Consider the following 25839-nt stretch of genomic DNA (forward strand, 5'->3'; position numbering starts at 1 on the left):
GTGAAGGTTCTGCCAAAGTCGGTGTGCCTATCCATATACGCCGATGATATTTGCCTCTGGAGTGCTGCAGTTACTCGCCCTCAGGTGCGTGCACGAATACAGCGGGCAGCAACCCTCACAACAGCCTACCTTCGGAAACAAGGCCTAAATATATCAACTGTGAAGTGCGCGTTGATGGCGTTTACACGCAAACCAATGACGCCATACGCTGTTTACATCAATGGGCAGAGTGTCAAATATGCATGGACGCATCGTTTCCTGGGCATAATAATCGACAGAAGTCTTTCGTGGAGCCCGAATTGTGCGTACTTGAAGAAGAGACTGCTATCTATCGTGCATATAATGAAATTCTTGTGCGGGAAAGCATCGGGAACTTCTGTGGCTTCCATGCTACAACTGTACAGGGCCCTATTTCTGGGTCTATTGCGCTACAGCTTGCCGGTACTGACTAACACTTGCAAATCGAATACTCATTCATTGGAGAGTTTGCAGGGTCAGGCACTGCGTATCTGCCTAGGACTGCCCCGATGCGCTTCTACTTATGCCACAATCATGCTTGCCAAAGACCATCCGGTCAGGACATATAGAGTTGTGGATTGCCTCAAAGCGCACATTCGACATGCTAGCCGTGTCCCCGACCACCACTTGGCCCTTCTACCTTCCGGAAGACCACGTGCTACGTTTTCAGACGTCATAGCCAAGCACCTAAACAGCATTCCATCAGGATATACGCCAGCTGCGAGAATGGCATGTCCTTTGTGGTGCCTTGACCAGCCGCAAGTACGTCTAGAAATTCCGGGAATCAAAAAGAAAAGCAATCACTCCAGAGTAGCATTGAAGCAAGCAACACTGCTATTATTACATGAGTTGTACTTAGACCGAACGCAGATATACACTGATGGGTCCGTCTCATCCAGCAGCTCATCAGGTGCCGCTGTAATTCCGGCTGCAGCAATGACAATCAAGTTTAAGTTGTCGCATATGACTACATCTACGGCATCAGAGCTTGCTGCTATAAGGGCTGCTTTACAATATCTCGTTCAAGAACGTCCAGGAAAATGGGTCATATTCTGCGATTCGAAGGCAGCGCTTCAGAGTTTGCAGTCTGCCATGCGTAGGAGGAGTCATGACCAATTGGTACAAGAAATAAGACATTGTAATCATGAAGCTCTAGCACGAGGGCATGATATTATATATCAATGGTTGCCTGGACATATCGGTATTACCGGAAATCAATTACCCGATGATGCTGCCCGCTCAGCCCATGAAGAAACCCGTGTAGTCCCGATTCCTCTATCAAGGAATGATGCAGCAAGACAACTTTACCTGCTGGCTCGAGATCTCACACGCACGTTCTGGTCGTCTACCAGCTTCCAAAGGTGTCAATTTTATGAACTGGATCCTTCGCTCAAGCTAAAGCTGCCATCACAACTTTCCCGCTCCGATGCGACACTGTTATGCCGCATTTGGTTGGGTGTTGCATTTACAAAGGTGTACTCCTTTCGCATTGGTATGGCAGACACTCCTACATGCGACTACTGCGGAGCTGAAGAGACCATCGAACACGTCCAGTGCAGCTGCGCTTGCTACGACACACAGCGATGCCAGCTCCGGATGGTTTTGAATCAACTTGACCCCGGACCATTTTGTGTGCAGAAGATACTAGGACCTTGGGCATCTGCCTCAGTTGCGCAGAAAGCAACTAAAGCACTGCTACTTTGCCTAAAGTCAACAAACCTGAGCGACCGCCTATAGACTGTGTGTGCTCCCCGAGTGTGCTCGTGATTGTGTGTACCTTCTCATCTTTCTGCAACCTCTTTTCTCCCCTTTATCCCTCCCCCAGTGCAGGGTAGCAAACCGGATGTGCGTCTGGTTAACCTCCCTGCCTTTCCTTGCATCTTTATCTCTCTCTCTCTCTCTCTGCCTCCTTTTGCGCTTAATACCAAAACATCTTTAGCCCGCAAGAGAGCTGCGCTTGACGATACACGGGCTTCCTATTTCGGGTCCGCGTAGAGGCAGCCATTGACGTTGGCCTGTCTATTGTCTAAGCTTTGAAGGCCAATAATTCGGCTCCAAATCCAAGGCGGAGCAAGGCCCGAGAGTGGCCAGAGGAAGCTGGTCGACCAAGTTAAAAAGGAACAGAGAAAACCTTATGGTTGGGCCAAAATAACAATGTACAATGCCAAAAGGTGTGGATGTATTAAGAAAACGCAGAAAAAAGAAACCATGCAGGGTATAGCAATTGCAAAAGCTTCCAAAACTAAAGCAGAATAGACAAATATTGAGATCTTTCTTCCCGGAAACAAGGGGCAGGCGAAGCTTGTCAAATCCTGTGAAGCCGGGAACTAGTCTCATGTCAAACCAATGCAAAGCACACCTATGTAACAACAGCAAGTATTCCACCACTCTCCTTCCCAATCATTGTTCTCCCGCTGAGCTTGATGCGAAGGCAAATGCGTGGCGTTTGTGTTTTGTGCCTCCTTCTTTTGTCGCTCGTTGACGCTCTTCTCTTCTTTTGCTGAGCTCATGAAGAAAGAGATATACAGAGGAGAGGCCGTTACGTCACGTTTTCGGAAGTCGGAAGTAGGGAAGAGTAAATGAGTCCTCCTCACAAAAGTGGGCACGCTACAGCAGCTCGCGCATGCGCAACGGGCACCAGCGAGAGAAGGCGAGCAGCGCGAGCGTGGTACTCCCGACGCGCCGGGTGGCACCGCTGGCGCCATCTGATAGACGAGCTGGGAAAGCGAAACTGTTGGGCTGATCATGAGCAAACGTGCTGCAATACTCGCTTATATGAAGTCTGTGTACTATTCGCAGCCAAATTGTGGTTCATATTGTCAATCTACAATGCATTTTTGCTTTGCATTTCGTGTTCATTCAGCTGAATTCAAGAGAGTAACAGCGCCAATTGGCCAAAAAAATAGTCAAGACAGGCTGTCTCGTTCTGCAGATGCGGTACGTTCGGGATACGGAACATAATTGAAAAGTGAATTGTTAAATATTTGTCTCGCTATTTATCCAGATGCAGCACCTCGAAGTCATTCCTTCCCTTGTGTGTCACGATGCGTGCGCACGAGTATCGTTCGAAGCAGCGTGGGTCGGCCGACTGCGACCATATCGAGGGAAAAACAACATGATCAAAGATGAGGAGACCACGCATAAAATACGAACAGAAATCAATATTTCAAACAATACATCTCCTCACTGTGTCAAGCACGTTTAACCTCAATATTCAGAAACGCTTCTCGACTCGACTTTCACCCTTCACTTGTCAGAGTTGAGCACTGCGCTACACCTCCGCTTAACAATGACGCTGTGCTACTCAAGAATCGCAACAGATTATCGCTGATATGCAGTGACTTGCCGTGCCTAGAGACAGCGCTCCAATCGACTTTCTGAAGTGAAGGTGAAGCGTAGAGTGAAGGGATGTTTTAGAATACGGGGGTAAGATGATCATAAACTAGTTTTGTCTTACAGCGTGCACGCAGCCTTTCTTCCTCTGAACTTTTCCACAGTTGCTTCCGTATTTCTCTAACTCATTCAGAAAAGTCTTCAGACAGGGACAATGTGCTTACATTCAATTTAAATGCACTCGACAAAACGTTAGTTTTTTCCCGGTAGTCAAGAAACTTTATGATCACAGATGGTGGCGCGTCCTTTAGTTTTTTGCCAAACCTGTGACATCGTTCAATGCCCGTTACCGTTATTTCTAACTTCTGCTGAAAAATATCTTTCTCTACTTTTGCTTTCAGGTCCTCATACTTTTCGTCAGGAGGCTCTTCTAACCCGTAAATGATTAAGTTATTTCTGCGGCTTCTATTCTCAAGGTCATCTACTTTGTCAGTAGGCATTGATACCTGCTTTTCTAACTTTGATGCTGACAACTTCATATTCTTAACGTCGGTAGACAAGTTCATTCAATTTCTATTCGAGGCTGTCTATACGAGCAGCTAAATCTGAAATTCTTTTTTCAATTTTTACTTGCGATTGTTGAACGCGTTCACCGATGCAAGTAAGCTTCTTTTGTTTTTCCAACAGCTTTTTCAACATATCTTCGTTAGGAGTTCTGGTTCTAATTCGATATCCCCACATGCCAAAAGATTCCTTGATAACAGAACAACATTGTCAAGAAAGCATGTCAAGTCACGTCATGTCGCTGCGTGCTGCGACGTGACGCAGCACGCAGCTCGTCGATTGGCTTAAACCAGATCTCAATAGAGAGTAATGAATTCAACATCGTTGATCGCCGAGTTGACGTCACTGCGAGTATGAGGAGGTTGGTCACGCACAGGAATATGCGCGAGTTTTTTCCTGCGCGTTTCGGAGCCTGTTGAGCGGCCCTTTAAAAATACTAAATGTAAATTGTAGGAGCGTTCCTAATAAGGCGACAGAATTAGAGGCATTATTGCTTTCTCAAGATCATGCTATTGCTGTCTTGACGGAAACGTGGCTACGCGACTCGGTTTTTTGATAGTGAAATTGTTCCGTCTGGCTGCAGTGCATACAGAAATGACCGGGCTAGTAAAGGTGGTGGTGTTTGTGTACTTTTCAAGGAAAGCCTGAAAATGTGTAGAATGGCAGATATGGCAGGAGTAGAAAGTATTTTTTGTAAGGCTTATCACAATGATGTCTGTTACACTATTGGAGGTGTTTGTAGGCCTCGAAATGCTCCTGTTGACGTACTGAATGACTTGAAGAATTATTTGAAACTGAATATTAGGCATGATGACCAGATTATAATGACAGGTGATTATAATTTACCTAATGTAGATTGGAAAAATTTTTCCCTGAAGCAGTGCGACACTTCGGTTGAAGCTATGTTTGATATTTGCTACAGTTTTGACCTCTTTCAGCTAGTTGGAAGCCACACAAGAATGCAAGGGACCGCTCAGTCAACCTTAGACCTTTTCTTCGTTAACCAGGCAATTACACTTAAAGCAACGACCGAGATATAACCTGGAATTTACGATCATCATGCAGTGCTATTTACTCTAAGTGACACAGTTTTTGATAAGACATAACCCTCTTTATCTTTCCCTAATTTCGATCATTGCGATGATACTGCTATTAAAAATCTCCATTCAACTTTGATAACTTTACGATTAATGAAACATATATACATAATTTATGGAACTGGCTTAAGGACATCGTCAAGGAATGCATTGAATCATTTGTGCCCATGGTAATTAAAAAATTGAAGCGAGAAAATCTGTGAATTTCTCCGATAACACTGAGGTTAAGAAGACAAATAAACCGTGTAAAGAAAAGCGAAGTCTAAACGAAGAGTATTCACAAAAAATTACCAAGCTTTCAGTAAAACTGAAAAATCCAATTCAAGCAAATAAGCTGCGTTTTTAGGGGGTGGGGGGTGGGGGGGATCCTTGTTGAGTTACTGTACCTCCTGTCCCGAGAAAGTTTGGAGGAGCATTTCGCCCGCGTCGAAAGAGTGTGACTTCTTAAAGTCGGTGGTATTCTCGCGCACGATAATGCTCGAATCGCAAATGCTTTCAACGATCACTTCAAATCGTTTTTTTTTTTCTTGTGACAACTCTGTATTACCCATCTTTGAAACTTTCGCCGCGAATGCTCGATATTGTTGTTAATTAACAGGGCATATTGAACATGCTTGTGAACCTTAATATCAGAAAGTCCTGTGGACTGGACCATATTCCTAACACGTTCTTAAATAGATACGCTGAATGGATGTCAAAATACCTCCTTGTTCTTTTTACAAAATCAATGCGTGAGGGTCAGGTTCCACAAGATTGGAAAACCGCTAGAGGCAAGTCTATCCATAGATCAGGCAGCAAGCAGAGTGCCAAAAATTATTGCCTCGTATTGGTAACTTCAACCGTTTGTAAGCTTCTGGAACACATTATCTACAATGGTATTTCATATTTTCTGGACGAACATATTATCGTACACCAACATCAGCATGGATTTAGGAAAGAATTTTCAACAACGACACAATTGGTGTCCATAATCCACGACTTCGCTACTTCAATTATTATTGGAAAACAAACAAATGCAATTTTTATGAATTTTTTAAAAGCTTTTGACAAGGTTGCTCACAGTAAATTGGTATACAAATTATAAAAACATTCTTTAGAATGATCAACTTAGTAAATAGTTATCGGCCGACTTGAAAAACAGAACAATTTGTAGTTCTTAACAATCATTCCTTTCACAGGGTTTTCGTTCACTCTGGCGTCCCCCAAGATTCCATTCTGGGTCCCCTTCTATGTATTTTATATATTACGACATAGCAAATGGTATCCCTGTAAATATTAGGCTCTGCGTGGTCGATTACGTTATTTACTTTGAGATTGAATCTTCTAAAGACCAAGTTTTGTTAAATGAGCCGTTTACCAAGGTTGTTTCCTGGTGCAAGGCTTAGCAAGTGTCAATCAATTTTGAAAAAGAAATAAACACTGTACACGTCCGTTTCTCATAAAAAAAACAAATTACATTTTCAATAATTTGCAAACAATGTCATTCTTTCAGAGGTTCAATCCTACAAGTATCTTGGGTTAGGGATAACAAACGATCATAACTGGACGAACATAGTAACATAGGAACTTCCAAGGCTAATCAGAAACTGTTCTTTTTGCGAAGGACTTTGAAACTCTCCCCTTCATCTGTCCATGTTCTTGTCTACAAATTGGTAGTCCTCCCCTCATTTGATTATGCTCCGGTGATCTGGGATCTATTTACTCAAATCAACGTTCATAAAGTAAAAAAAATACACAAAAGAGCCGTTTGCTTCATATATAACAGGTATGGACGAACCTCGGTAAATCAACTGTTAGTCAGAGCTAACTTACCTTCACTTTCAGAAAGAAACCACATATACCGATTCAAATATTTATATCCAATAAATAATGGGCATTACAAGATAAATATTGGAAAAATTATTTCACCTTTTTCAGGTTACGCCAATAGAAAACGCCATGATCGTACAATAATGCCCTTCCGTACCTGCAATAACTGCTTCAAATATTATTTTTTCCCAGAACTGACTAAGATTTGAATAGTTCAAATAAGCTTCAAGTCACAACACAATTTTTAACATCCTTTGCCCCTAGTCTGGAAAAACAGAGAAAATAAGTTCACTTGTGTGCGAGCTTTGTTTTCTTTTCATAAAATGGGAGTGATATGCCATCGATAATATTTTGTTACGTTTGTTTACGTTGTAAAACGCAAGTGAGAGTTCTTTGTTTGCTTTGTGTTATATGGCTGCCTACTATGTGAAATGTGATAGGCTGTTCCATCTGTTCGCCTGGTGGTATATGCTGATATTTACGTCTCCTGTACCCACCTGCTAAAACCCCTCCAGGAGATTGCAGTACCCATACATAAATAAAGAAATGTATAAATAAATAAATTATAAATAAATAAATGAATAAATAAATGATGTACTCTTGAGCTACCGTTGGGTATATATTTCGTCTATTTCTTTCAATACTGCGCTGTGTGTTCGCGCCTGTTTGTCTTGTGGCCTTCCGTTTTCCCGTTCATTGTGTGCGTGTCAAAATGTTTCCAAGAATTTTCCATGCTAATTCATCTTCTTTGTGCTCTAAAGAACGCACGTGCTGACCTGGTGTTGACTGTCTATGATGGTTAACTGTGGTGAATGCCATTAAAACATCGTGAAGGGCGGATGACAGTGGAAGGCCACAGCACTGCTCCTTCTGCCCGAAACATTTTGGGACTGCATCACTGTGCTCGTTTCACAGAATGGTGAACCCCGGACCATCGTTCACTGCGGTCGACGCACAAAATTTATAAGATGAACTCCACGTTTCCTTTAAAGAAAGACTGAAAATTACAGAAGGCCATTAGAAAGCCAGTCTATCATGCATCGTCTTCCACTTCCTCCTTTCAAGTTATTCATTCTGCAGAAAAATAGAAAACGAAATGCATCGGCCTCTTCCAGAAAGAGCGGAATGTATGTACACTTATTGGGCATAAGAGCGTGAAGAGCAGTTATACTTTTTCTGTAGCGGCGGGCATCTTAGGAGGGTTCAACACATTGCTTAGAGCAGTAATCAAAAAAGCTAAATTAGTGAAGTTTCCAATTAGTGGAGTTAGACAGCTAAGTAAAATGGGAGAATTGAAGTCATTCATTTCACATTGCCGCTTTCAGATTTTGTAGAAGCGGCCTCTGGCAATACTTGCGATATACTGAAATTTTTCTAGGTTGTGCGGTGAAGCCGAAACCAAAGGGGCCGAAGAGCGCAACAAGCAGTTGTTTATAATGACGTCACTGCTAAAAACTGCGGGGACAGGCCTGCAGTTCTTCACATTTCGTTAATGTATGCGCGTCTGACATACTGTAAATGCAAAAGCAGCACACACACTCACACTTCGAAGTAGGTAGATGGTCTCTACATAACAACGCTCCCTCATTTTGGACATCTCGGACGAATATGGCAGTTGCACTCTTACGCGTTTCGGTTTCGGTTTCACCGAAGAATTTAGAGTTTAGATATTTCTCAGTTATTACTAGAAGCAGCATTTCTGAAATCTCAAAGCGGCAATGGGTTCTTCGTATGAAGGACCTCAATGCTCCAATTTGACTTAACTGCCTTACTTCATAAATAAAAAGATAAATAATTCAAGTTCTCTAATTACTGTTCAAAATAGTGTCGTCCATTCTGTTAAGATGCCTGTCGCTGCAGAAAAAACCAACTGTGAAGACAACGAGCAAATCACGTCTTTTGATGATTAAAAAAATATATTGAACACACTTCTTGAAACATCCAGTGTATGCACTAAAAAGCCTTGCATTGATGCGTTGTGATGCTGAAGATGACCTAAAGGAAAGAACGCCGTTTCCTACGCCTTTTAATGAATTTCAGCGCACCAGAGAACATTGAGAACACTTACTATCTGCATTTTTTGGCCACATATTTCTGTAGCGAAATAAGAGAGCAAACCGGTCGGCCGTGAGGACATGATCGCGTCAAGAATCCCAACCAGTAAGGTACGAACGATCAATCGAGATGAGTCATATATATGACAGCGAAAGCAGTTATGACAATACAACTTGGGTCTTGCGCAGCGCCGTAGTTGTCCGTCGCCGCAGCTGCCGGTGTCCGTAACCACATCGTGCGATATTCTAAAAAAACTACTACGAGTGACACATTGGGGCTCGAACCAGGGTCCACTCGGTGCCAACCAAGTATTCTACCACACCAGTGCTTGGGACTTGTTGAGAAGTTTGCCTAGGCAGGCTTGTTGTCGTGAAAGCAATCGTGGTAGTACGACTTATAAAGCGTTGTAAAATAGCGAAACAACAAGCAGTCGTCACAAAATGCGAATAGCATAACGAGTGAGTTGTCTAATGCTCAAACCCATTACAAAAACTTGTTTTTGCTCTGCTAATAACTGTGGCGCATACCTACTCCAGGCATATTTCTTCATCGCTGTCAGCGGCAGAATGAACAATTAGCACAAAATTTCTCGCAATAGTTTAGCGGAGAACACGCTTCTCAGAAGAATGACGAAAGCTTGCATAGAGAATGCCACCCTACAACCCTACGGTTTTTTTTATTATTATAGCCGTAATGGGCATCAAGCAAGTGTGCTTGCAGCAGTTACCCAATACGTGTTTAGAAAAGGCTCTGAAAGGCCGCACTTCTAGCTTTCGCTCTGACTGTGCTGCGCCTACCGCGCAGGCCATATATATATATATATATATATATATATATATATATATATATATATATATATATATATATATATAGTAGAAAGAAAATTACGTCATTTAGTTTCCGCAGCTAACTTTCCCGAATTTCGAAGGATTTTTTCGAAATATATCTTTCAAAGAAATCCTTCATTTAACGGAGCTGCTTTATCCTTGCTCTTTGAAATTTGACATTGCATTTTTAATATTATGGTCGGAAAAGACTGCCCATTAGTTCTCTAAGTCAACTAGAAATCGCTCCCTCTTTTCTCTACCAATTAAGTCCAATTGCCAAATTATTACACCACACACACATTATCTGATTTTCGTATCGCGGGCCGCATAGTTAGCGTGGCCGCCGCGAGATGCCACCACGTGCCAGCGTTCGCAATCATAGTTTCTTAAATACACACAATTAGAGAGAACACTGGCACTGGTGTTTATGGGAGCTGCAACGATTTGCGTTTCAGTGAGCATAAGAATTATGGCTTGTACACGGATTTGTACTTTTTTACATGGTACACAGATTTTCGCACTTCTGGCTGTGTGTGTTTCAGCGGTTCGGAGGTGTTTCCTTACGCAACAAAAATCAGCAAATGTTGAGCAGTTGTGCTTCACCACCTTAATTTTTAGGCTTACCGTTTCAAATCGGGTCACAATATTCCAAAAGATTCATTTTTTACGCGAAACACATCTGAAACACGGCAATAAGCGAAGCCACGAGTGCGATTCACCACCCATGAGTACAAAGAATAGGTGAATCCGTGTACCACCTATCATTCCTATGGCCGCTGAACGATCGCGGTGCCAGAATCCCCTGTAGTTAAATTTTGGAAACTCTATGTTCGCGATCACGCGGAGAGTAAGCCGCGCATTCAAAGGAAAAGAAACATGCTCAAGGCAAACACGCGTGCTAACGACACAACAGATCTCCTCGATCATTTGTTATTCCCCTTCCTGCGTAGCTTTTAGCGCACTCGCTGGTTCGAAATACGAACAAAATCGCTCAAGTAAAAAAGGGGCTGTACATAAAACGACAATACTGAATCTACAGAGGTATTTCACAAGGTTCCCAGAAATATTTCATAAAATGACAGTTGCGGGCCGACGAGTGGAAGCCAGTTTACGTCATTTCGTTACTGCTGATATCGGAGTGTGAAAGTACCACTGGCAAATGCGGAATGCAATAGCAGAAGTCACTCGATTATGCTTAGCCGGCATAGTGACTTGACTACAGTTTACTCAGGATGGCTGGAGCCTCCCAAGATTACAACAGTCCAAGTACTCTAGCCCTAATCTGTTACGGTTATATAAAGAAAATGCAGGAAAGACACCTACATGCCATATTCGACGGGCCTTACACATTCAGGCTTCCACACGTGAGCCTAACACACTTATCTTTTCTTCAATAGGCCGTTTTGAGCTAAGCGCATTTTTCTGTGTGTTTATTTCTACTTTTTTCCTTTTCTCTTCGGTGGTTTCTGGTTTTCGCCTATTTTCATAATTCACCACATGTTGCTGATGGCATATTCTTAAGTGTTAGTGATAAGAAATTTTCTTCTGTCGGGAGCGAATGCGGGCGCATCTGCGCATCTGCGCCTCTGGATCAATAAATATTTCAGAATCATTTAAAGAAGTATTTTCTAAAAGGGGAACACATCCTCACCTCTATATGTATAAATGACCATCGCAACACATTGTTATTATAATGGTCATATCGACAATATTGAGAACGTCGGCTCTTGATTCGACTTACCTAAATATGCAGCCTCAATACCATCCGCAAATTTCGTCAAAAATGTTAGGACGCCAACGATGGACGTACTCATATTTCGATTTAAGGCAGCGAACACTTCCCATTAGAAATATTTGCTCGCACCTGCTTAACATCTCCACAGAAAGTGCGAAAGGGAAACAACGCCATTTGTGACCCTTTCACTCTTTCTTCTGGTGAGTCATTTTACAATCTAAGTTTAGTTTACTGAACCCCGAAAACTAAGTTGTCCATAAACTTACTCTATGTGCAGTGATCCCATCATGATGAAAGCGCCATAGCGGTAGGAGTAGACTTGCACCGCTACAGCCACGGTCGCCACTGCAGATAAGACCACCAGGCACAGTCCTCCGATCAGGGGCTTCCTTTTTATATGCATGCAAGCGTGAAGATGCAAAGAGAAAAGAGCGTGTCTCATATTCTAAAAAAACTCAAAGCTTTGCCGCAAAGGCGAAGCAACGAACGCGATAGAAACAAGTTGAAACGTCTCACACAGAATGATAATAAGATCGAAACGCGCCCCGCGTTTCTCACGCACAAATGACGCACAAAACATACTCGCAGGTACAGGTGCACGCAAACAAGCGTCTCAGTTGTTACTTCGCTGTGTCTGAAAAGCGTGCGCTTTTCGCAAACGCTGACTGCAATGATTGCAGTGACTTTTGTGTGCCCGATAACTGCAACATACTTGTTACGGGTAAATCGTGAGGCCCGCCAAGACGTGCAATTCTTCCCATTGCGATATAAGTGTGCGCGAGGGAGCGTCGCCTCCTCCTCCGGGCGGGGCAAAGTACGCGTGGAGGATGAGAGCGTGCGCCGCCACTCGATGGGGTGGTGCTAAAGTCCATTATTATAAAGAAATTAGCAACATTCTTCTCCGTATCCTTTCCAAAGTGCCCAACCCTCCTCTCCCAGGTGTCCAAACCTAATCTATATCGTCTGCAGAACAGCCACCGTGCGGCTGCCGGCCTTATATCCGGGCTCATGCCACTTTCCTATCAAGAATGCTATGTCACGCTGATAACGCGAGCGATACTCGTCGCAGCCCGAGAGGCGAGAGGCGCGAGAGGAGTATGCGCAGCGCGGCGCCTCGGTTAAAAGAATGATGGTACTTTCCTAGAAATATCCAGGGACTTTTGGGCGACGCGCGCTAATTGCGACATCTTGCTGGTAATGCCAAAAACACAATAATTCTCCCCGATATGTCCGTCAGCAGCGGAAAGTGGTAAATATAAATAGCTTGCCATTTGAATGTTCAAGGACGTGTTCCTCGGTGGCTCAGTGGTTAACGCCTCGCCCTCACGATGCAGATGGCTCAAGTTTGATTCCGGGCGCCAGAGTCTTTCTATCTAGATTTTTTTCTTTCCTTCATCGTCATATATATATATATATATATATATATATATATATATATATATATATATATATATATATATATATATGATGGCGACGTCGGCATCAATGCCAACGCTGGCGGTGAAATCCTGCTGAGAGTGCCCATATAATTCGTATGGTCATAAAAACCCTTCTGGTGTTATGTTTCATGTTTGAATTTTAACTAACGTATAAATGTTTCATCAATTGTTTAGTCAGCGCGTATATAGAGTGTTGTTTTTTCTCATATAGAAGGCTGTCTAGAGCAGCACAACATCTGCCCAGAGGCTATAACAGGCTTGCGCGGTGGTAGATCATCAGTTGTTAGCGTCGTCGACCTGGTCACTTACGTACAAAACAAAAAGAGCCGTAAGTGTATCTGCGCTTCTTTATTCCTTGATGATAAAGGGGCGTATGACAACGTAACTCATGAAGCTATCCTCGCTGCTCTCAAACAAGTAGATTTGGGGGGTTGAAAATTGCAGTAGCTACGCAGCGCTCTGTCTGAGCGATCCTTTTTCATAACAACCACAGAATGACACTTCGCTACATTCTTCCACCATGGTGTTTCCCGGGGTTGCGTACTTAGCCCTGTACGATTCAACATGACGCTAACGTATTTTATGATCGTTATATTTCAAGTGTCATGTTTTTGGATTAGTTTATTGTTCACAAAATAGTTTGGATAAGTTGTTCAATAAAAATGCCTACGTGTATTTCCTACCCGATATTATAACTGCATGCATTATCTTTTTGCAGGCGTTTTTAACGATAACCTAGATCATAATTTGGCTATTACTAAAATTGTTTGATTGTGTGTTGTTTAATGGCAATGTATAATTTATGATCTGTATGCCATTTTGTAATTCCGGGTTTTTCTTGTGTTTTCCATAATTATGACTTTGTGCAAACAAATATTCGCTTTCATATGCCCTCCCTGCTATAATCTCTGATTAGATTGGCAGTATTGTTAAATAAATAAATAATCATTCTGCATGATCACTCTGCGAAGTACTGTCACATTGTCAATGTACGCGGACGACGTGTGCGTTTAAACGTCTGCAGTAGCGCGTCTTCTGCTACAGGCCAAATGCAGAGAGCTGTCGCTCAAGCTGCTGTTTACTTCCGTAAACGAGGTTCGGAAATTTCTTTTGAGAAATGTGTGCCTGAGTCATTCACGCGCCAACCAATAGAGAGCTACAGCGTCGCAATAAACGGGTAGAGGATAAGTTACCTCCGATCGTGCAAGGTCTTAGGTGTTATAATTCACAGAACTCTAACGGAGCCCTCATGCATCATACATAAAAAAGCGGTTGACAGGCGTCTGTCGTTTGCGCAAGTGCTTCACTGGAATGATTCCAAAAATGTCCACAGCCAATATGTTGCGACTATGAAGGGTTATTTTCCTTAGATTCCTTGAGTACAGCTTGCCTGCATATACCAACGGAAGGAAAACAAGTGTGTGAAAGATGCAAGCTTTCCAGGCTAAAGTACTGTGAATTTGTCTAGGCTTGCCTCAAAGGGCATCAACAACGGCAACTATTGCCATCGCAAGAGACTGCCTCATCAGTACTCACATTGGTGTTGAAGTGCACTCATATACGACACCTTGCTCGAACTTCCCGCCACCACCTAGCCTCTCTACCAGTGGACCGACCACGCTCACCTTACTGCCAAACAGTTGCTGGACATGGTGAGTCAATCCCAACTTCATTCTATCCTGCCACCAAAACTGTACCTCGCTCAACCAAATAATAACAGTACAATACGTAGCGTCAAAAAAAAAGCCGACTCGTCATTACCGCCTTTTAAGCTGCTGACCCTACTTTTCTTGTATGCAAAGTACCAAGATTTCATACATATTGTTGCGCACACGGACGAAGACAATGAACACTACGGTGAACGTGATTGCCGCTCCAAGTTAGAAAGCAAAAAGAGACTCAGGAGGATCTTTAAGCCGTTGGCCACTTCGAACTCACCCTCACGATCTAAGAAACGGCCCCTTTTAATCCTTCACGGTCTCCTCCAAGCGTAACATAGTGGTGGAGGTGCTCGGTAAGCCTTCAACTACGGAACGATCGCTGCTGCAGCTTCGACGAAGGCGTCGACTTGCCAGCCTACCACCATCTGTCTTGACCGTCTTCAACATTCCCGAAAAAGCAGACGTTCCCAGGACAGCACCATCTGTTACGCTTTTGTAGTACCGAGTTCCACCACCCTATGGAGGAAAAACCGGAGAAGATGTCGACGCCTGGCTCACCAAGTACAAGCGATTGAGCAGGTCCAATGGTTGGGATACAGCCACTCAGCTAACCGACGTGGTGTTCTCCCTGACCGATACCGCACTGGTGTGGTACGGGAACCACGACGACACACTCATGACGTGGGGCATTTTTATTGAAGAGCTCAGGGCGTCTTTCGGAGACGCGGTTGCTAAAAAGAAGCGGGCTGAGCAAACACTGCCCCAACGGGCACAGCTACCAAGTGAGAAATGCACCACTTACATAGAAGAAGTGTTAAGGCTGTGCAAGGTAGTGTGCGCTACCATGTTGAAAGAGGACAAGTTGGTCATCTGCTCAAAGGAAATTTCTGAGTGCGTGAACAATTTTCTACTTAGAAAAGAAAGCCCCGATTCTGCATTCGACGTCATTCCGCATTGCCGAACGTTTGAAACGCTCGTGATGCGTCGAATCGCGCCCAAGTTGGGTCGGCTGGCTAATGTCACAACTGTTGCTGGTGTGGACATGAATTCTGGCCTCGACCTCTTTTCTACCCTTCGACAAATTGTTCGCGATGAACTGTCCCACCGAGAAATTTCGCGCCCGACAGCGGACCATCCTGAGTTGTGTCTACCACGTGAGGCTATAGCTGTGCCTCCTTTGACCCCTTGGCAACCGATGATGAGAGCGGCAACTGTGGAGTGCAGCCCAGCGCCACACTTAATTATGACAACACGATTTGCCGCTTTGTGGTATGACCGACGCCCTCGGCACTTGCCTCCTTGACACTCGACATCTCACTACGACTTACCCGACCAGTATAACCATTATAGAAGAACAAATAATGGCGCTTTATTCATTGACGAGCGATTGACGTTTCCACCTTTGCCGGTGTGCTATTCCTGCGGTGTTCCAGGCCACATATCTCAGTTTTGCAACCGTCGGGTGACTCCCCGGTATCACCAGCCATCCGACTCTTCACGACCCTATACGCCCAGCCTCATGGTGTCCTGCGGCCGGTCCACATACCACTTGGTGACAACTATTGGCCGAAGTACTTCCGAAGCCACTCCTCGACATCTGACAGGAGTTTGCCGCATCCACCGCGACCTCGTGCTGATCGTTCTCCATCACCGCTGCGTCGCAAAGTGCCCTCTTCGCCACCGGAAAACTAGCTAGTGCGACCAATGTGGTTGAGGTCACTGGATACGTGCTACCGACAGAAATACCTCCTGTGTGCATGCTTGAAAACAAAGTGGGTGTTGTTTGTGGAATATGTGCCTGTGATGGCCCTGATGGACACAGATGCAACGATTTCCGTAATAAGTGCTTCCTTTAAAGACGTGCTGTGGCAGGAAGTTATTTTTACCTGGGATGAAACTTCGACATTCTGTGGTGTTAGGGAAGAGCCGTTGCGCCCTATTGGAATAGGGCGCAACACACACCATGGTTTGTGTAGAACTGACGTATTTTTGGGCTACCTTGGCATAACGACAGAGTTTGCGATTATTCCTCAGTCGACACACGACGTCATTCTGGGCATGGGCTTCCTGCGATAATGTGGCGCCACTGTAGACTGTCGCACTGGGAAAGTCTTTGTGAGTGGCCAGATTCCGTAAGAGCTTCTTGAAACTCCAGCGGACGACCAAACTACGCTGTGTGTCTGTGGCGATACGTTCATACCTGAGTTGTCTACCGTACGTGTTCCTGTTGTTTGTCGCGGTGCGGATTCTGACAGCTTCGATGCGAGCGTAGAACCAATGCACATAAACTGCCTGAAGAAGAATGTGTTGGTTCCTCATTGTGTGATGCCGATAGATGGCGGACAAACTGCCCTATGGACTGTAAACTGTTCCTCTGAGCCCGTGACACTACCCAATGGTTTGAAATTAGCTTCGGTCAGCAAAGAACACGCGACCTTATCAGTGGTCGAACTCACACGTGCCGGAAGAGCGTGCCGGAACTAGTTGTCACAGTTCGGTATGGGCGCTTATGGCAATAATAAATAAATTGCTTTGCTCAAGCGAGCGCCGAACTTTATTGAACGTGCTGTCGAAGCATGTTTCGGTATTTGGCTTTGCGTAGAAGGACAAAGTAACCTTTCTCCCCATATCTCGAACGCGCCATACAATCAACAGTGGTGCGGCAAGTCCGATTCGGCAAAAACCAGTGCGTCTTTTTCCGTCAGAACGACCACTTATCAACGACCAAGTGCTGTAAATGATGCAAGAAGGAGTGATACAAGAGCCAGCTAGTCCGTGGGCAGCACCGGTAATCGTTGCTAAGAAGAAAGATGGATCTTGGAGATTTTGTGTCGACTATCGCTGACTGAATGCCGTGAATAAAAAGGATGTATACCCACTGCCACGTATAGAGGACGCAATAGGCTGCTTAAATTCTGCCTCTTTTTTCCTATGATATGAGACCTATGATCCGGCTATTGGCAAACTTCGAGGCACCCAGAGGACAAGGAAAAGACTGCCTTTTAACACCTGATGGGCTCTTTGAATTCAACGTGATGCCATTTGGACTATTGAATGCTCTGTCAACGTTCGTGAGGTTTATAAACACCATTCTGCGTGGATTGAAGAGGAATATCTGCTTATGACACCTCGACAAGGTCGTCATCTCTGGCCGCAGGTTCAGTAAACACAACTCGCGTCTGGATATTGTTTTGAAGTGCATTCGAAACGATGGCCTAGTTTCAAACTAAAAAAAATGCCACTTTAGACCCCGCCAGAATTTTGTGCTTCCTGACCCCCAAAAGAAAGCTGCAGTTGAGGCGTTCAATGGCCTACGTTCCGTCAGATATTCGTAGTTTCCTGGGGCTTTGTTCGTATTTCCGCTGCCTTATTCTGAACTTTGCCAACGTTTTGTATTGATCAGATGCCTCTTACGAAATGATGATGTCTTTGAGATAATTGAAATTTCTGCTGACGTCACGTTTATTCCTTCAGCACTTCAGTCCTTCTGCTCCGACAGAGGTTCATACGAATGCTAGTGGCATAAGTATCGAAGCCGTCCTTATCCAACGGTACGGTGACCGCGAACAAGTCATCGCATACTCAAGTTGCTCCCTAAGCAGGCCGGAGCAAAATACACTGTCGCGGAGCAAGAATTCCTAGCGTTAATATTTACAATTCAGTAGTTTCGGTCTTACCTAGATGGACGCCCATTCACAGTCGTCACCGGCCATCACTCTTTGTGTTGGCTTGTCTACTTTTGTGACCCTTGCAGCCACCTTGCGTGCTGGGCACTCCGGCTACAAGAATACAGCTTTAAAGTCGCTTACAAGAGTGGTCGCCGGCATGCCGATGCGGACTGTCTTTGACGTATGCCACTTAGCACAACGGACTGTGCAGTCGATGACCTTGACCACATTAGAGCGTCTGTGTCACCTACATTCCCAGACTACCCCAGTTTCAAAGCAGAACAGCGGAAGGACGCTCAACTGCCACCACTCTTCGCCGCTGTATCCGCTTCCACTTCGGCACGCCGTTTCTGTTTGCGTGATGGACTGCTGTTCAATAGGAACTTCTCAAGCAGTGGCGCGCGCTTCTTCTGGTGGTCCTGGAGACCCTGCGAACAGTTATTACGAGTGCCATCCAGACGACCCTACATCTTGACATTTAGGTTCGGCACGAATATTAAGACTTACGTGGCCAGCTGCAGGCAGTGTCAGCGTCACAAGCGACCATCTGCACCAGCTGGGATTCTGCAGCTGTTGCCAACTCCTATCGCATTTTTCGATTGATATGTGGGGCTTGACGCCCCAAAACCACCTTATGATTATGAAAGACGCCGTAGTGGAAGGCTCCGGAAATTTCCACCACCTCGGGTTCTTTAACTTTCACCCAAATCTTAGCACACAGGCCTACAACAATTCTGCCTTCATCGAAAATGCAGCCGCCACAGCCTGGATTCGATCCCGCGACCAGCGGGTCAGCAGCCGAGTACCTTAGCCACTATACCACCGCGGCGGGGCGCAGTGCATCTTTTGAACAATTGGGGATTTACTTCCTAGACGCCTTTTCAAAATCAGCTAAGGGCAACTGATGCATAATTGTTTGCGTCGACTACCACACACGCTACTGTGAGACAGCGCCCGTGCCCTCCGCAACTGCCAGTGACGTCTCGTCGTTCTTGCTACAGTACGTCATCCTCCGACACGGCCCACCTCGCCTTAGTATCAGCGATCGTGAACGACAATTCACTGTGGATGTCGTGGAAGAGCTACTTCGTTTGTGTGAATCCCGCCTGCATCACTCGGCACCCAAAACGCCCCCAAACCACCTCAAACAAATGGCTTGAAGGAGCGTACCAACAGCACAATTATAAACATGGTATCTATGTACATCTCATTCGACCACAATAACTGGGATGACGTACTCTTGTTCATTACGTACGCGTTCAACACCCCGAAGCACAAGACGACAAGTTGTAGCCCTTTCTTTTTGCTATATGCACGTTCGCTTCGGCACACAATAAACCCATTATTCTTACCGTTCTGTGATTACAACGTCACTGTCGCCGAGACCCTCTGCCTTGCCGAAGGTGCGCGTCGCATAGCCCGCCTACGCACATTGGCATCGCAAGACAAAGTGAAAGCACGCGATGACATTTACCACTGACCTGTGATTTATCTCCATGTTGATTTGGTGTGGTTGAGGACTCCCATGCGCAAGCTCGGATTATGCTAAAAGTTTTGGCCACTTACGATTGTTTTTTTTTGTCTTTGTCGACAGAATTAGAGAGCTCACCTATGTAATAGCTCGCCTCACGGTGAGTGGTCGACAAGCTACCAAGGCTCAAGTGGCTCATGTTTCCCACCTTAAACTATACACCCCAAGACAACTCGGCTGACTCGTCCAGAGGCCTTTGTCTGCGCGGAGAGGAATGTTGCACACATGGACGAAGACAACGAAAACTACGGTAAACGCGATTGCCGCTCTTAGTTAAGAAGAATCAGAATGACCTTTAACCAGTCGGCTGCTTAGAGCTCACCCTCACGACCTAATAAACGGCCCCTTTCCACCCTTGAGGGTCTCCTCCAAGCGTAATATTATATACATTGACGTGTCGGTTCTGCCGAACAGCTCAACCGGAGCAGTAGTAATACCAAGGTTGGCAACAACAATTAAATACGAGACAGCCCACGTAACATAAACGGCAGCAGAATTGGCAGCACTTCGTACCGTGTTATATTTCGTAACAGATCAGCCTACACGCATGTGGACTATTTTCTGCGATTCGAAGGTGGCACTGCAGCCTTACGGCGTGGAGCACACAAGCAACTGGTGCTATAGAGATAGCAGGGGTTATGCAGCACCAAATTGAGAAAGTGTGCTATATTACATTTCAGTGGTTACCCAGTCACTGCGGAATCATCGGCAATGAACGGGCCGATCAAGCAGCTCTTTCAGCCCACGTAGAAGACCATTCACTGCGACAACCACTGTCTACAAGTGATGTTGCTCGTGTGTTGACGAGCTTGCTCGTCAACCTACCACGTCACAATATAATCACTCGCACTTCAAGCACGCCCGATTGCACTCGCTTGATACTACAATAAGTCTTGAAGTCCCGTCGAGGCTTCACCGCAGAAACGCAACCCTTTTGTGTAGGCTGTAGTTGGGCGTTGCCTTCACCACCATCTACACTTTTCGCATTGGGATTGTTTCTTCGTTGCCACAGGCTGTGACCACTGTGATAACAAACACACCACCCAACATATCTTTTGTTACATCCTACATTATAGTGGACAGCTACTGTGATTTCCCAAAGAGCTCAGCAAATTAGGTAAGCAACCTCTGCTGGAGGAAAAAAAAATTACATATTGCCTGAATGCACCATCAGAGAAGAAAGCCTTGAGTGCACTACGGTGTTTTTTGCAATCAACCGGCCTTTCTGAACGGTTGCAGCTAGAATGCCCTTCCTGTGTGTTTTTTTCTCCTTAGTGCACGTGCGTTTTTTTTTCTCCTTTTTTATCTCTTTCTCACACCCTCTTTCTTGCTCCTTGTTACCAACCCCAGGTCTGGGTATCAAACCGGATGACGACATCTGGTTAACCTCGCGGCCTTTCTCCTCTTTCCCTCTTTTTTTTTTCATTTACGACTATCTGAACCCATCAGTAAAGCAGCTGTGCTATATATTTTAGTTTTGTAGAACAAATAAAAAGTATAAGATAATGGTATGCTGAATCATACGTTTAATGAGAGTGTGGTTATTTCAGAAGTAAAATGATCTAATTGAGTAATAGGAACATAAACAGGATGCGACATGTACCCCTTCTCTTGGCAGAATATTTAAGCGCAGATGTTATTACTGACTTCGTTCGACAGCTTCCCCCAATAAATTTTGTTGATGACTGTGCAATTTGTCTGTAAACACGCCGTACCCTCGCAACGACGCCGATAGCCTGACAGTTAGATGTCTTCAACTGCACATATTTTAGGATATTTAGGAATAACTAGACCGAGACTTGGTTCTTGCTGCACAGCTTAAATACTGCTATAACGGCACGAAAGTTTGGGACACTTTTTATATTCCAAAGTACGTTCTGTGAATATTTGCGCCCATTGAGTCGGTCAGAATGAAACACGATGCGCGCGTCTCCCTCCTTGAATCATTGGACACGCTGGGCAAAGCGACGCTATGCAAGAAAAGCACCAGCGCAGTAGCGTCTGTTTCAGCGTATTGATGGACGGACGTGAACATCAAACGCTAGGCTCTTGCCTTAAAACGAAGAAAAGAAATACGAATATGACTACAGGAGCGGCAGTGAGTGTGTGGGCAGTATCCGAGTTTTGTGCGGAATGTTCCCCGATTGTGATATCAGTTATGAGTACATTAGGGTGCACTTCCTTTTTGTGAAAAACATGCTTCAAAAGTATTTGCAAAACACTACTAAGATGAATGCTCATTTTCTTTTCTCTCCTACCTTTTCATCAGTATGATGAATCCGAAACACACAAGGTATATCTGGAAGTTGCACGAAAGGTACCACATGTGGGCGGCACACTGAAAAAAACGTAAAGCGAAAGCCAAGGCACGTGAAATTTTACTCACTTTTGGTGGCAGTTTATAAATGTAACATCATTTACGCACCCATATCTTGGAGAATTCATAACATGCATACTTTCACTAGGAATCATATGATTACGAAAAACTCCCGCATATCCACGAAGGGAATGATGGTGAAGGAGCTTGCTCCAGAGGTTAAATCGGGTAAACCATGACTCCTTTGTGCTAATGCTCATCATGATCATACGAAGACGCGACACGAGAGTTGTTTTGGTGTGATTGTATAGACACATTGATTATTACTTACATACCAATGAACTATATACAGATATTTATATACCGATGCAGTATATAAATTTTGTTCAATAGCTTATTTTCAAACCACTTAAGCTCAAAGGAACGTTCTGCTTTCATTAAAATGGCTTTGTGATTTGAAAAATACAAAGCCAGAGGTTCTTAAACAATAGGATGTAGTGCGGAGTTCGAGTGGGGTCCTGACGCTGAGCCCGCGCTGCAGCCGCATTGCATACCCTCCACGCCACCATCTTGGCTTCCGCGGTAATCACAGTGGATGCGCACAGAGTGATGTCGGGTGAAAGAGAAAGGAAGCATGCCGAGAGCGAGCGCTTTATATAAGCGCGGCGACTTAGCAGCCTCCTACCAACCTACAGCACGCGCCGAGAGCGCAGCGAGCATCGCCTGAGTGGCGGTGCGCCATCTATTGAGCGTTCTTGAAACGAAGAGCACAGCGCACCTCTCGGGGAGCAATGTAGACACCGGCGAAACGACCAGAAACAACCCCCCCCCCCCCCCCCCGCAAAAGGAGCCAGCTCTTAAATGGCTCTGGTACGTTTTTTGATTAATATCTTGTGTGCCACAGAATATTCAGGGCCTATGCAAGGAGACCGTGGTGGTGCTGGCCAGCTCTGAAATGGTTTGTTTTCCATGTTATCTTAAAGCGTTGACTTCAGCGAGAATGACAACTCCAGGGACCGAAGCCATTTGCAAGCTTTATCTACTATCGGCATCAAAGGAAACGCGAACAGCGGAGCGCATGGCACAAGCCTTATCAACGGCATAGTGCACGCCGTCCACCAGTCATGGACACAGTAAGGGCCGCACATCCGGTGTGGCAGCACTGCATGTTCCCTTTATAGTGCAACATTTCTGCTGGTGTTCCAGGTATGGTATTTAAAATGAAAAAATGCAGAGGTTAAACTACTGCAGCCTAAGGCGAGTATTGTAGCACGGTTGGTCATCACAGAGTTCATCATCACAGAATGCCTGGCAAATTTTATTTAGAGTAGACAAAGGTCGGTTCATAATGCTGGTAATTTCACGCTTTTTCACTTCGTGCCGGTAAAACCAAACAATTTGCCATCTCTCTTCACGAAGAAACGCTCGGCATTTCCAGTTAAAGTGAAGCCTTTTCGTGTCGGTCTCTGAAAGAAGGGCGCAGGTGAAGCAGAGCTGGCGAACGAGATACGGCGATCATTTGAAAATCAACCACAACCAGATTGTATTTCTCTTTTCATTTTATCGTGCCAGGTCACCGATTGCACTGCGACGCTGAAGTAAAAGCAAGGAATTGCGAGTGATACGATCAAAGGCGCTTGGCATGCCCACGATGGCCACCATTACCGCCATGCAAAAACTAGACCCGAAACAGGGATAACGCACTGTAGGTGGGGAGGGGATCGCGCAGTGCTACCAAACCGGATGTGCACGCATGTCAATGGTGATGACTGGACGGCCAACACTATACTGTTTCTAATGCTTGAAACACGCGCTCTGCTGTTCGGGTTTCATTTGACGCCGATAGTACATGAAGCAAGCTCTTAGAGCACAGCGTATTTACGAGCCGTGTTCTGCCTGTCGCGTTGGCCAGCGACCGCGCTTTTCGGTCGACGCAGCCCTCGCTCCCCTGGCGTTTCTTCATGCTCCTTGCGAAAGAGGAACAGGGCGTTTTCTCTCTGCTTGATAACCAATGGGCGGCTGGTCTCGCACGGGGCGTGATTTTATCGTATGCACCCTCCATCTGACAAATGATGCTCGTTTTATTTAGGCAGAAACAGCGGAGCTGCGCCTCTTTTGCGTTTTAAAGACGATAGTCTCTCTTGGCGACCTTCGACGCAAAAATTTTTGTCTGTTTGTTCACTTTTAATGGTACTGGGCACTTTAAACGGCATCAGCGGATACCCCAAATTGCCGACCCCATCCGCAGCGCCCACCAGTGTTGATCAAGATTCAGCATTCATATTTGTGCGATTGTCAATTAAAAAGCAATTATCGCGCATATCTGAGGCACCATAACAACACCTTTATATTCTGTATGTGCGTCTTTTACTAGAAAAGGCATATATCGGTTATTCTAAGGACCATAGCATTTACCACGCGGTGCTGACCATGCACCGCTTGCTTGCACGAAAATGGAAGTATTTCCAACGCTTTGCTAGGACGACACGGTCGTGGCACCTACCCGTCGCCTAGCGTTCTACACCTTATAACCTCTGAGAAGGGCACGCACGCCCGCCTCAGAGCCGCGCGTTTCGTTTTGCAAGATAACTGCCAGATAGCGCTCTTGTCTCACGTGTGACGTGACTTGGTGCGCTCGTTCGCCTCCGCTGCACGCTCGAGGCACTCTAACGCAGCGCCTCCAGAATACAATTCACCGATTTTCTTGCGCAGAACATCAAATAAACGTTTTGTTCAATTTCTCCAGACGCAAGACTACCGTCTTTAGACGACATTTGCAGATGAACATGAAGATACAGCACCAATTTTTTTCTTGCTATCTTCTTTGATTTGTTGGAATTTTCTGTGAGTGCCTTTGATCATGTTGTCTTACAGTTAGGTGAGGGGGGAAATATGTGCGGCAGCCCCTGCCGCACCCGCCCCTGTTACATTGCCCTGAGACCCCATTCACGCTCGAGCCGCACTTCCATGTTTCAGTGTGTGGGTGCGGCTTTGTACGTGACTGATTTGGTTACGCCATCGGTGGGTTGTCTTACTTACCAGAGCATCACTTGAATGGGGACACTCATCTATCATTAGAGGTTTTTACCTTGTACGTATGGTTTTTTACGTTACCGTGTTAGCGCACACCCCAAAAAATCTGCATATGCGTGGGCCTTTGCGAAACGTAGACTTCTTTACGAAATGTAAACTACTCGCCTGATGGGCTTTAAATTTATGGCTCAACCTCGAAAATAAACCTTCATTTGGGGCTACGCGCGATGTCCGCTCTGCGAAAACTCTAGCCGCCAAGTTCAAATCAGGCGAAATACAACTATAATTTGCAGTCACCCTATTTCGGCCGACGTACCTAAGCTAGAATTACCTATAATGCCTAGAATACTGGAGCCGTAAACGTGAGAGGCCTAAAGCCCCTGACAGGCTCGATAGGTGCCCCATCTAGTGGGGTTTAGTTTATCAGGCAATAATAAGAATATTATTGCAGAAACATCGTTCATTTTACTACTTGTGTATATAAGTTGCCGTGGCATAGTCACGAATAGGTTGCCTTTTTCAATCCATTATCACGCCTCATAAACACTACGCGTTAACAAACGTGTCCATGACAATGGCTCCACGAAGCGTCACAAGGTATTTGTTGAAGGAATACTTTTTTTGCAGACTATAGTTGGTTAATACTTGAAAAATCGACTTGCTGCGCAAACTTGAAGGAAAATGAGAAGGAAGACAGGAAAAAGCGCAGACCACTAACTATTATTGTAGTTTCATGAAGCCAATATATATGC

The 25839-nt window shown here is 45.1% G+C and overlaps 1 protein-coding gene across 1 annotated transcript in view; it reads right to left on the reverse strand.

Annotated features, from left to right (window-relative positions):
* Window positions 1-25839, reverse strand: part of LOC119161027 (nose resistant to fluoxetine protein 6) — a 204287-nt gene that overhangs the window by 40817 nt on the left and 137631 nt on the right. Inside the window, exons 10-11 of the mRNA XM_075880084.1 lie at window positions 21996-22075; window positions 11705-11827 (exon numbers count right to left, since the gene is read on the reverse strand). Of these exons, the coding sequence (XP_075736199.1) occupies window positions 11705-11827; window positions 21996-22075 (203 nt within the window). The remainder of the gene's footprint in view (window positions 1-11704; window positions 11828-21995; window positions 22076-25839) is intronic.

The sequence above is a fragment of the Rhipicephalus microplus genome, chromosome X (assembly GCF_043290135.1).
Source record: "Rhipicephalus microplus isolate Deutch F79 chromosome X, USDA_Rmic, whole genome shotgun sequence".
NCBI classification, from domain to species: Eukaryota; Metazoa; Arthropoda; class Arachnida; order Ixodida; family Ixodidae; genus Rhipicephalus; species Rhipicephalus microplus.